The sequence below is a fragment of the Octopus sinensis genome, linkage group LG2 (genome assembly GCF_006345805.1).
Source record: "Octopus sinensis linkage group LG2, ASM634580v1, whole genome shotgun sequence".
Taxonomy (NCBI): domain Eukaryota; kingdom Metazoa; phylum Mollusca; class Cephalopoda; order Octopoda; family Octopodidae; genus Octopus; species Octopus sinensis.
Genome location: NC_042998.1, coordinates 43,386,615 through 43,400,367, shown reverse-complemented (window position 1 = coordinate 43,400,367; position 13,753 = coordinate 43,386,615). Strand labels below are relative to the sequence as shown.

At 36.2% G+C, this 13,753-nt stretch overlaps 1 protein-coding gene across 1 annotated transcript in view; it reads right to left on the bottom strand.

The window, feature by feature from the left end:
- Positions 1-859: 859 nt before the first annotated feature.
- The window catches only part of LOC118767724, an 88,326-nt gene continuing 75,432 nt past the window's right edge, over positions 860-13,753 (bottom strand). The window contains exons 21-24 of the mRNA XM_036512753.1: positions 13,257-13,354; positions 10,039-10,176; positions 5,692-5,818; positions 860-1,047 (exon numbers count right to left, since the gene is read on the bottom strand). Of these exons, the coding sequence (XP_036368646.1) occupies positions 1,020-1,047; positions 5,692-5,818; positions 10,039-10,176; positions 13,257-13,354 (391 nt within the window). The 3' untranslated portion in view covers positions 860-1,019. The remainder of the gene's footprint in view (positions 1,048-5,691; positions 5,819-10,038; positions 10,177-13,256; positions 13,355-13,753) is intronic.

Sequence of the window (13,753 nt, the reverse complement as noted above, 5' to 3'; positions counted from 1 at the left end):
GAAACCATGGTCTAGGAACTAAATTAGATGGTAAACGTTTTTAATTTTGATTCCTTTCGAGAATTTATCCCTAATTAGTGGTTTGAGTTTTCTACTGCTCTTTCTAGCAAAAGGCTTTCCTATTTGGAAGCCTCTTTAATGTGTTTTAATGTACATGATATTTTTATGTATATATATATATATATATATATATATACCTTAAGACAACAAATCCTGATTGATGAATTTGAAGCAACGATCAATTTATGTTGTAGCTGAAAGGAGTTCAATATGGATATAGCAATGATTTCAGCCGAAGTTGTTTTCAGATATGAAAACGGGGCCATCGTTTACTATCTACCGTACTTTAACTTGTTTAAGGAACCCGCGTGTATAAGGAACCCCCCTAATTTGGGGGTGCTTAAAATTTGGAAAAATGGTTTTTTATGGGGTTAAAATATCCATGTATAAGAAACTTCCGTATTTTTTAACCTAATTTTTGACAAAAAAGGGTTCCCTATACACTTTAAAATACGGTAATTTACAAGAAACACAAAGTTTTAATATTAGATAATAAATATATTAGCATGCAGTTGCAGAATAGTGGGGAGGCATGGTTTTGTTCAAAGAACTCAAACTGCCCCTACCACCTTATAATTGTCATTACTAGGGAGTGCTGAAAAGTTACTGATTTTAATGGTATCGCGAAAGGCCTGGCTGAAGGCCCAACCTTCTGAGTTCTTTTTACAGGGCTTAGAAAAAATGAAAGACTGCTGCAGTAAGTTTGTGAATCTGAGAGGAAAATATGTTGAATAAAATCAAAACTAATTAACTTTTCAGCAACTTCTCGTACTAGAGTTGATTAAATCCATGTTGTCCTAAGGGAAATCTTTGTTGTTGTTGTTGTTGTTGTTTTTCGTCACCTTTCTGGGACCCTAATATTGATGTCATCATTATTGCCGTCTCCGCTGTCATGTTCGTTATCATCAGTATTAACGGTGACAGACGTTTTTTCAGTTTCTCTTCAATATTTCTTCCCGTCAGGCCGAGACAACCACATCTCCATTCCTGAAAAAGTTACAGAGCAGTTATTTTATTTATATCTTTTCCCACGTATTACATATGGCTTGCTTTTTTGTTTTTAAATTCTTTAGCTATATCTTTCGCTCTCAAATTTCTCTCTCGCGCGCTGTGTGTATGTCTCTCTCTCTCTCTCTTTCGCACACACACACAAATGCACACACACACACACATATGCAAACACACACACACATATGTATACACACACACACACACACATAACACTGAAATGTCAGTAATAAAAAACAACTATAAGTGCATCAAATAACTTTAAGTACTCTTGTTTTCATAACAGCGTATCCAAACAATAACCCTTAAAATGATTTTATTTTTAAATAAACGGAATGAAAAACAATGGTTCTCATTGGTTCATTTCAAAACAGATGAAAGACGACCGTGTTCAGTTTGTCATGTCAAAGAACAAATTATATGTTGACAAAAATACTAATAGCTTTCCTTTGGAAAAACAAAAGGCGTAGAACATTCGCCTCTGAGATTGGCATGTCAAATAGCCTTGACAACAAGTAGCTAACGAACTGGACAGTATATTTTTATAATTGCAATATTATACCCGCTATCCGCAAACACACGCACGAAAGTACGAACGCGCGCACACACACAATTATACACACACATTTGTTCGCATTGCCTAATATACGTATGCATATGCACATGTGCAGTGAAATAGATGCAAAATTGCATAGATGTATGCATAGATGCTAGCACACAAATGTATACATTGGTACGCACATACGTAAATGCATACGTACGATCCCGCACCCACGTTTATATATATATATATATATATATATATATATATATAGATGTGTGTGTGCATGTGTGTGTATCTGTGTGTGTGTGTCTGTGTCTGTGTATCTGTGTGTCTGAGTGGGTGTGCAGATGTGTGTGTGTGAGAGAGAGAGAGAAAAGAGAGAGAGAGAGAAGAGAGAGAGAAAAGAGAGAGGGAGAGAGTGTGGCCTAATGGTCAGGCTATTGTACTCACGATCGCAAGATCGTGTTTTCAATTCCTAGCTCGGCTGGTGCCTTGTGCTCTTGCACAAAATGCGTCATCTCATTGCTCTGCAATCACTTTGGCACCTGGCACGTGGTATACAGTATATATGTTTAAACAACGTCGATGTAATGGAGAGAATGAGCTATGTGTGTATGTGTGAGAGTGTGTGTGTGTATGTGTGTGAGAGTGTGTGTGTGTGTGTGTGTGTGTGTGTGGTGTGTGTGTGTGTGTGTGTGTGTGTGTTTGTGTGTAAGGTGAAAAAGGAACACACGAGTTGATATGTATAAGGAAAATAAGACAAGAAAGAAAATGCTAAAGTAATTTTATCATGAAGAACATTTTAGTACCGGTTTCAGGCATTGCAACTTTATCAACTTAGAGTAAAGTATGAAAAACAATTAAATTGTGGAAAAATTAAATGAAATGGCTTTTAAAAAAGTATTTCCATAGTTTTCAAATGCAAGGGACATTTTCCTTTTTTCTATCTGTCTCTGTCTCTCGTTTTTTACTCTTGTTGGGTTCTAGGTAGTCTGATATGATTTCTTATTTTCGATTATTTAAGCAGCAGTAGTAGTAGAGAAAGGAGGGGGGAGGAGGAGGAGAAGAAGAAGAAGAAGAAGAAGAAGAAGAAGAAAATGCAGGAGTGGTATCACAGTAGCAGGATATTGGTGGAATCCTCTTAAATGGTCATATCTTTTAGGTCATGACTTTTAGGTCATTTGCCCATTTAAGAGGATTCCACCAACATCCAGCTACAGTCATACCACTCCTGCATTTTCTTCTTCTTCTTCTTCTTCTTCTTCTTCTTCTTCTTCTTCTTCTTCTCTTCTTCTTCTTCTTCTTCTTCTACGCCGCCTCCTTTCTCTACTATCCGGATTTCAAGATCAGGTTTATACCAATAATTTTAGCGCACTAGGATATGTAACACACTACCTACGTACCAATTTTTGAGAAATTAGACTTCTCAACACAAGAAAAGCTGATTTGAAGGCTAAATCCAAGTCATCACCGAAATTGTAAAAGTTTGTAAAACTTTCCAGAAGTTTTCTATTTAAGTATATATGCGCATGTCTAAGCATGCAACTACATGCATGAGAATACATACATGAATCAAATCATACAAATTTGCACATGCACTAGCTCCAAATATTGCACACATACATGCGATAAAAACATGTTGTTGTTGATGAAATTCGAATGAAGTTTGCCTTGGATCAGGCTTAGAAATGTGCTCTTTCTCTATTAACAATAAAACTTGAAATGAAATTAAATAACGACATACAAACACACAGATGTGTAATACATAGTTACAGTTTGTGGATGCTTGGATAGATGTTTTAAACGTTTGTGATCGATGGTGGAATCAAAATCTAAAGCTTAAAATATGGTTCAATTTAAAAGCAGAACAAAATGATATAAAAGAAACTAGAGAGCCAAATTTTCAAATCAATAAGAACAGCAACTGCAGTGGAGGCGCAATGGCCCAATGGTTAGGGCAGCAGACTCGCGGTCGGAAGATCACGGTTTCGATTCCCAGACCGGGCATTGTGTGTGTTTATTAAGCGAAAACACCTAAAGTTCCACGAGGCTCCGGCAGGGGGTGGGGGGTGGCGACCCCTGTTGTACTCTTTCGCTCCAACTTTCTCTCACCCTTTCTTCCTGTTTCTTGTCCCCGACTTCCTACGCAACCGCTGAGCCTGGATGCACATTCATCCATCCGTCGATTGCTCTCGGTGTCGGGGGTTGACCTGCTTTCTCTTCTGCGGGTCTTACGAATAGCAAAGGACCACGATTCGGACTTCTCTCCATCTTGCGAGCTCTGGGACGAAAACCGTTCGCTCAGCGTCAACATCATCATCAACAGCAACTGCAACATTTTAAACTACGCTACGCTTTTGAGTGAATTTATTGTTGTTTAGATACCAATAAACAAATCAGACCCTTAGAAATCAGTTTGACGCTATTTTATTTAAAATTTTCGATGAAACAAATTGTTTTATATCGATATTTTGCATAGCTAACAGCAAGTGCGTAAACCTAATTTCATGTATAAAGGGATCATAACCATGAGCGCATCCAAGGACTAGCTTCCGTCCCATGTAGCACTTTCCAATCTGCAGGCGGCAAATTCAAAAGTTTCCCTGGGTGGTACGCACTCTAACTACATAACTGATTGTAATCTTAATATAGGTTTCGATTCCTGCTTGAAACCACTTCTCTTTGCTTGTATCACATTCCTTACGTCACCAACAACGTTAGAAAAGACAAGACTGTAAAACCATATATCATAGCTTTCTATCTGTTCACACTGAAAAATCTTGATTTATCCAAGATGTCATTATTTGTTTGTTTAATTTTTCTTTCAAACAAAGCGGCAAGTGATTTTATTTCCATGCTATCTTGGAATTTGGAATTACTCCAAAACTATATCTTATAGATATAATGAGAGTTACATTTGTTCGGTTCCAAAGCATATTCACCAGAAATCAGGTAGTAATATAAGAAGCAACGGATAACCTTTCCCATTATTTCTTACACAGAAAAATAATAAACTAAAGAAATTAGTCATATATGTATGCGTTTGCATATATTGTAGATATTTGGCAAACATCTACTGGCACAGATTCGATTCTTTTCCAATTTACGTCAATAGGCGCAGGTGCTGATATAAGCTAAGACATAGGTGTGGATAAAGGTAAGAAGTTTATTTCCTTACCACATGGTTCTCAGTTCATGAAAGCTCGTCATGTGTGTGCGTGTGTGTGTGTATGTATGTGTGCATATATATATATGTGTGTGTGTATGGGTCTGTGTACATCCATATATATATATATATATATATATATATATATATATGTGTGTGTGTGTGTGTGTGTGTTTGTTTCCCATAGCCGCTTTATTGCTGCTGTTGGTTTGCTTTCGTCCCTATAACCTAGCAAAAGAGATCAATAGAATAGGTACCAGGCTTAAAAAAAAAAAAAGTACTAGGGCCGCAATCCAATGACTGAAACAAGTAAAAGATTAAAAGTAACAAATAAAATAACCTAGAAACGGATAGGATCTACAAAGATGGCTTATCCTTAGATCACAAGGCCAATATCTTTAATGGTAATCCAGTGATCCAAAACGGATTTAAAGATATATTGTAATACACACTCATGCGCACCTGTATCTGTGTGTGTGTCTGTGTGTGTACGTGCGTGTGTGTGTGTATGTGTGTGTGGATTAACTCTACTGCTTCTTTACATCCTCCTGCCAAAGACTTGTCATATTTATCCTTATACTTCAACTGTGGTGAAGTTTCTATGTGAGAGAATGTCTGTGTGTGTGTGTACGTGTGTGATGTAGAGATGTATGTGAGTGTGCAGGTTTAAGCGTGCGTTATGTATTAATCGTCCATCGACTATGTAACTTCTATCCTCCTTACCATCCCCCTACCATTGCTTGTCAATTTCAATGTTCTTCTGTCGACCAACCAACCGACCAATATTTATATCAGCTATTATTAAAGTGAAATATATTGGTAGAGAAATATATTGATTAAGAAACGAAATGTTCTTTGTGTTTCAGCTTATTAGCTAAAAGTTACAGTGAAATAGTTCTTTATGTATACATACCCCTTTAGTAAATGACACAAATTACAACTTTTAGAGCAATATTGTAATGCGAAGTCCTGTTTCGTTTTACAGAAATGCTGAGAATTTTTTATAAATTCAGAACATTCTTCACTTAGGTCTTGACACTCTGAAATATATGTAAATATATAAAACATATATAAAATATGCAAAATTCCATGTGACATGTTTAACTAGATTAATTACCAGCATGAATATCAACATTCTCCTTGAATTTTATAAAGCAGATATATGAATGCTCTATGCATCTTATATAATTACAAACAACAAGGTGTATATTGACAAACAATTAAGGGCATTTGTTTATAGAATTTTCTGAATTTGCGATCGACATTTAATGGTCAAAATGTATTAATTCAGCATGATGAATCGGAATAGGACCTAATTAGGTGATTTATTTCTCGTAAATTCTTTGCGTAGATTTCGTAACCTTGTGCCTACTTTATGAGAAAATGTAACTGCTAATGCAATATCTTATCTAACTCAGTAAAATGCAAGTGGGACGTGTTTTCAAACATAAAGTGATGAAATGTATTTAGGGTACAATTCACTGGGGGGGGGGGTTATGATTCATTCAGGGAAAGAATGCATGTGCACATGAAATTTTTCAGGGCTTCTGTGAGCGGTGGTGGTGTACAGAGGAAGCAATCCTAGGGCCAGACAGGTGCCCATATGCTTGCAACAGAGTTACTTATTTACTTAATTTCTTACTTAAGCCCTTCGCATTCTATGGAGCATAGACCTTCGACGACTTTTTTCCTCTCTTCTCGATTCTGGGCTATCGTTTCTGCACCCCTCCACTCGGATCCCTGCTTTTTCAGATCTGCTTTAGTATCCCATACCGACTATATGAGGACATTCTTTCTTAACCCTCCCTTGTGATTTCCAGGTTAGAGCCTGACGCATTGTATGCTTCCCTGAAGGAGGGCCTTTCTCTCCCAGATCTTTCTGGTTTTGGATAGTCAGCGGTGCTTCTGTAACTTTCTAAGTGGTGGTGAAGGCCCTATGCAAACCCATTTTTACCTCTCGATATTTTGACGCATTGCTTTCTACTGACAACAACCCGTTAATTATTAGTTTATTTAGTTGTTCCCCTTCATCAAAAGTTCATAGCCACTCTCGTTAAAATTATGTCTAAGGAAGTACTTCTATGTAAAAATCTAACACATTTCATTTTCATTATTAAAATTTGTCGCCTCTGCACGAAAAAAAAATAAATAACAGAACTTTTACGTTGCAAGCTGAAACCTACTCAGATTTATAATTGTCGGTATAGCATTCAAGTTGCTCAGCCGAATAGAATTTTACGAAGAGGTGGAAAGAAATAAGACTGTAGCAAATCTGTATACACAGTGTTGAGGTGTCACAGTAACAACTGCAGCAGCGAGACAATTTGTAAGTCAAAGGGAGGTAATTCCTTGGTGACAGTTTTTATGACAGTGATTAGTAGAAGCACTTTTAATATATCCTTTTATTTAGCAGCAGTTCCAAATTAATGAAGGACAGTTTAATTACAAAGCATTTACATAATTAAACAAGTGTTCCTTTAAAAAGTAATGAGAGAATGAAATAACAGGCCCTTGTTTCTATAACGTAATATAATTATATTTCACCTAGTGTAGTTCAATGTTCATGTTTTAATGCTATGATTTACTAAATTTCATTATTTAAAAACTTTGACTACGACAGTAAGCCGGCGTAACAGACGATAGTTTTAAGCAGTTAGAATGGTACACCGAGGAGAGATTTCTCTAACAATTTTTTTGGTAATCTCCTGCGTTCTTATATAGACTCAATTCTGTTGGTTATATCTTGCCACTGGGCTGAATAATTGATGGCAATGAGAGAATGAGTTTGATGCACTCAAAGCTTTTTCTCCACTTAAAATAAGGTATTCTAGTCTAGCATCTGTGTCTAACGAGTAAGATTGCATGGCACCTAACTAACAGACCCTCTGCCCTCAACTGAGGACCATATACTCTTATGTCTGTGGCTGGAGTAATCTACACATCTGCAGCAATAAAATATCTATTTCTTTATTGCCCACAAGGGGCTAATCATAGAGGGGACAAACAAGGACAGACAAAGGGATTAATCCGATTACATCGACCCCAGTGCGAAACTGGCACTTTATTTATCGACCCCGAAAGGATGAAAGGCAAAGTCGACTTCGGCGGAATTTGAACTCAGAACGTAACGGCAGACGAAATACTGCTAAGCAATTCGCTCGACGCGCTAACGTTTCTGCCAGCTCGCCGCCTTATCTGCAACAATGAAATATCGTCACTACAATAGATTCAGGCGCATAGAAAGCGTAGTATAGATTGGAGCATGATAACGTTAAACGGTTTCTTTGTTCTCCTCGTTCTTTCTTTGTCATTCATCTTCTTTTCTTTTCTTTTTTTTTTTTTTGGACGGTTACTGACTCATCGCCAAATTATTACGTATGTGTGTGTGTATGTAAGCATGTTTGTATGCGTGTTTGCATGCATGTTTGTATGCATGTACGCATGCATTTGTGTATATATTTATGTATGCGATTGTATATGCATGTATGTATGTATGTATGTATGTATGTATGTATGTATGCATGTATGTATGTATGTATGTATGTATGTATGTATGTATGTATGTATGTATGTGTGGAGGCGCAATGGCCTAGTGGTTAGGGCAGCGGACTCGCGGTCGTAGGATCGCGGTTTCGATTCCCAGACCAGGCGTTGTGAGTGTTTATTGAACGAAAACACCTAAAAGCTCCACGTGGCTCCGGCAGGGGGTGGTGATCCCTGCTGTACTCTTTCAACACTCTTTCTCTCACTCTTTCGTCAGTTGGCCTGCTCGCTTAACCAGCGGGGTGGCGTCATTTGAAAGCTAAAGCAAGGCGAACGCATTATGACCAGCGATGTGTAGCAGCATCTGATGGTCTGGTCGGTCACGTGATCACGTGCATATATGTATGTATGTGTGCATATATGTATGTATATATGCGTGCATATATGTATGTATGTATGTATTATGTATGTATATATGAATGTATGTATGTACGTATGTACGTATGTACGTATGTATGTACGTATGTATGTACGTATGTATGTACGTACGTCCGTATGTATGCATGCATGTATGTATATATTTATGCATGCATGTATGAATATAAGTATGTATGCATGCATGCATGTATGAATGTACGTATGTATGCATGCATGTATGCATGTATGAATGTATACATGCATTAATGAATGTATGTATGTATATGTGTATACATATGTATATGTACATTACGATGGGATACCCAAAAGAAACCGGAATTTTACAATATTATTTTCTTCACTTAGTTTTACACGTTTACACTTTTATCACCTTCAAAGTATTTTCCATTTAAGGCAATGATTCGGTCCAGACGCGTTTTCCACTGTTGCAAAGTGGTACTGGAATCCTTGCAAAGTGATGCCTTTGAACGCTTCCGTCGTTTTCTTTTTTAATTTTTTTTCTTCACCTTTTCCACATCTGCAAATTCCGTAGCTCCACTTTTCGTCACCAATGATGACCTTCGAAAAAAGGTCCGGATCAATATCCTATTGTTCTTTCAGTTCACGACACGCATTCAGTTGTGACTACTTTTGATCTTCCATGAGCAAGTGAGGCACAAATTTTGCTGCAACTCTTTTCATTCGCAATTCCTCGTTCAAAATTCGTTGGCAGGAGCTCCATGACACCCCAGTCATATCAATAAGTTCGTCAATTGTTCGGTGATGATCCTCCAAGATCAGTTCATGAATTTTCATGATGCTTCAATTTGTTTGGGAGGTCGACGGTCGTCTTGAATGAGATTGGTCTTCAAACGACAGTTGTTCATTCCAAAAGCCTGAAAACCACTCGTAAACTTGTTTTGCTCAGCGTCCTTATAAGCTGTTTGAAGCATGACAGCTGTTTCAGCCGCCGTTTTGCCCAGCAGAAAACAGAATGTCATAGAAGCACGCTGTTCTTTAGTTTCAACCATCGCAAAAATCGACGAACAGGGGAGAAACACTACAAAATAAAGACGCACAACGTGGCAGTACGACTTGCCACGACGACGCTGGTTGGCATACTGATGCCTGAGGATCGCATCAAGTGGCTTCTAACAGCGGGCTTATCCCACAGAGAACGTTTCTGGTTACTTTTGGGTACTCCCTCGTATGTGTTATGTATGCATGCATGAATGTATATTTTATGTATGTATATATGTATGTATGTATATATGTATGTATGTATGTATGTATGTATTATATGTATGTATGTACGTACGTATGTGTATTGATAGATTTAAGTAATATCGTGTTTACTCACCAATTTGGTATACCGCCGGCCGCTTACAAAAGAATGCATTCATGTGCAACCAGTCACACGGTACATTCTTCCATTTTTTATCATCTAAAGTGGAAAACACTACACAATTTGCTTGTGATTTATTTAGGTTTGGTTGCCCTGATAAAAAGAAATTCAATTGATTATCCCACAATTTACAACAATGACAACAATTGTTTCTAATTTAATCACAAAACCAGTAATCACAAAACCAGGGCTAATCGTTTACATCGATTGCAATATTTGATCGGTCCTTATTTTATGGAACTCCTACAGATAATCTCACCAGGATTTGAACTCAGAATGTCAAGAGTGAGAGCAACTGCCACAAAGCATTTCGTTGGACGCTCAATCGATTTTGTCAATCCGCCATACTTAATTGTTTCTAGTATAGGTACAAGGCCTGAAATTTGCAGAAATGTGTTGATTGAAGTAAATCTACTCCAGTACTTGATGCATACTTTATTTTAGTGAGCCAGTAAGGATGAAAAACAATAGCTGACCGAAGTGAGATTTGAACTCATAATGCAAGGTATTTTCTCTGACGCTGTACTGATTCTAATAATCTTTACTCCAATATTTGTTACTAGGGTTCTTTCTTCCTCACATACAAGAAAAACTTTATACACATGGATAACAGAATGAGTGAGCAAGTAAAGCAATGTTGTTTTAAAAGGAAAGGGTTAAAGACATTACACAATGTACGTATGTGTGAGTATGAATATATATATACATACATACATACATATATATATATATATATATCAGTGGAGACTCCGGCACTCAGGCTTTGCAAGCTGGTTTAATTTCTGCCAACAATGACTTCAAGTATGTAATTTCAGCCAATAACTCGCGCTTCTTTTATTGAGCTTGGCTGCAATTCAGTTACTTTCGTTCAGCGTTTGGCGGTCGTCTTAGAGGTGCCATGTGTCAAAAAATACTGTAATAATTCAGGCGACCGAAAAGAGATCCATTCTAGGAAAACGACATGATCTCTTGTTTTCTTGTTTTGAGTGTTCACAGGATCTATCATACTTATCATTTGTTGGTTGTTGTCATCTTAACAGTATTGCCACGAAATATGTGTCACCATTCATTATGACTCCAGTAGTTTTTCTTGGGTAAGCTGAAATAAATCACCTGTCATGATATATTATGATAGTGGTAGTCCAGCACGATTTCATGCTTTCAACTAGATCGGTAAAAAACTGAATTTTAAACTTTACATACTATAAAATGTTAAGTATATCAAAAACCCAACAAGAAATTTCGTATAAAACTGCTATCCATTTTATATTACTAATAAACTTAGTTAACAGCGTAAGTAATGGTACATCTCAAATACAACCAGTTGCCTTTAGGAAGCTGCGTTTTATTACAAAGCTTAGAATGAAATGTATTTTTTTTTTAAGTGAATAGCAGTGTAACAAACCCACAAAATGAAATATCATCTGATTCGACCCACCGTGCAGTGAACGAATATCCTACAAAGAATATCCATAGATTTGTGCGATAACTTTAATCCATTTAATAAATATTAAGTTGAATTCTGTTGAGTTGGTCGAGAAATATCTATAACATTGGTTCTAAATTTTGGTAAAGGACCAACAATTTGGGGGACGTTTGCAAGTCGATTACATCAACCCCGGTGCTTAACTGCTACCTATTTTATCGATCCCGAAAGGAGGAAAGGGAAAGTTGACCACGGTGGATAATAGTTTCTGTATTTGAACACAGAACGTAAAGATGAACGAAATGCCGCCAACCATTTTACCCGACATGCTAATGATTCTACCAGCACGACGCCTTAAAAATATCAGTAATATTATAAAAAGTAAATGGCGCTGGAATTAATAGATTCGTTCGATGTAGAATAAAATTGCTTGGTGTGTTCTTCTTCAGACCATCGCTATCTGAGTTTAAATCTTCCCCCTCTTCAGAGACCAACTTTGCTAACTCTTTCCTCCATGGTCGTTGAAACAAAGAACATTTCAAGTGTTCTGGAATCGATTTATACAACTATAACCAGCACCAAAATGTGTGATCTTGTACCTATATAAACACCATTATAGAAAGTAAATGTGTAGCGGGAGGAAAACCCAGGTACCTGAACGTCCAGTATAATATGAAGAAATACTTTCCGCTGAGTTTCAAATGCTTATGTTAGGCAATCACCTAGAGATATAGTTATATGCTAAGTAATAAGCAATAAATCTTAAATAAATTACATTGTGAACATGGGCAGTTTCACAAGCCGTTTCTTATATATCCACATTCAGATATGAGAGAAATAGGAATAACACATATTATCAGGATAAGTGTAGGAGCTAAAGGATTAACATGTTAAAAACTTAGATATTTAAAAGCTGATCTCCAAGCACTCCTTGTTTTATGGAAATGGTGTAAGAAGTGCTAAATTTGTACATGGTCTGCTCGATCAGAAGTGATCTTGGAAATAAAAACACCCACGTACACAGGCTGTTAAAAGAGGCTTCTACATAGTTACACAATATATCATGCATAGTTACCATATCTTCCCCGAAATTATACTGTCACCTTCTTAAATATAATACACTACCAGTACCACCCGGGCGTTGCTCGGGTTTGTAAGGGAAATAACTATATAAGCATTTTTAGACAGTTATAGCCAAAAAATAGCCAAAAAATGCATTAAAAATGAAAAAAAATTATGGTGAATTTTTTTTTAAATCGTTGATTCATCGTAGACATTTTTAGAGAGTTACTTCTCTTATATAATAACGAAAAGATGCATTAAAATGGAAAAAAATGATGGTAAATTATTTTTAAAATCGTAGACTCATCGTAGACGCGCACTAATACCCAGAAGGGCTCGATATGAATCACGACTATAAGATACCCGGTTTTGGTTAAACTGCATCGCAAAATGTGGGAGTAGTTAGGAATCTAAATCGTAGGAGACAGACACACAACTTCACTTTTATATATAAAGATTTGATTATGTGGTCCGGTGTATACTATGAAAGAAAACAAGGCAGGGACTCAGGAATGAATTAGTTTAATATGTTTCTCCCATAAGGATCGAAGCTAACAGGTATTAAACAACAGCGCCATACTTAAACACCAATTTCACCAACACAAGTAGTTTACATAAATTTCTTCAATACAAAATATAAAAGGCGTATAAAAGAAAATCTGCATAAAGATTGTACATTACGTACCTTTTTTCCAATTCGTCCAAGATTGAGGATGATGATCATTAGTAACCCAGGATTTACCTGATAACGTTAAACCTATCCATACGCTACTTTCAGCATATCTGTATTTGAATAAATTTAATAGTTACATTATGAAAGTCAGAAAATGCATAAATATCATTCATATGTGCCTTTAGTAGAAAGGATTAATATTATTATTATTATTATTATTATTATTATTATTATTATCATCATCATCATCATCATTGTGTTGTGTTCTTCTGTTGGGTATCGGCCTTCTATGGCATATGTGGGTCTTGTTCATGTTGTTGGGTATTTACAGTATCAGTTTATTCTTGTATGATTTTGTTGTTTTTTTGTTTTATTTCATATTATTATTATTCTCATTATTATTATTATTATTATTATTATTATTATTATTATTATTATTATTATTATCATTATTATTATTATTATTATTATCATTATTATTATTATTATTATTATTATTATTATTATTA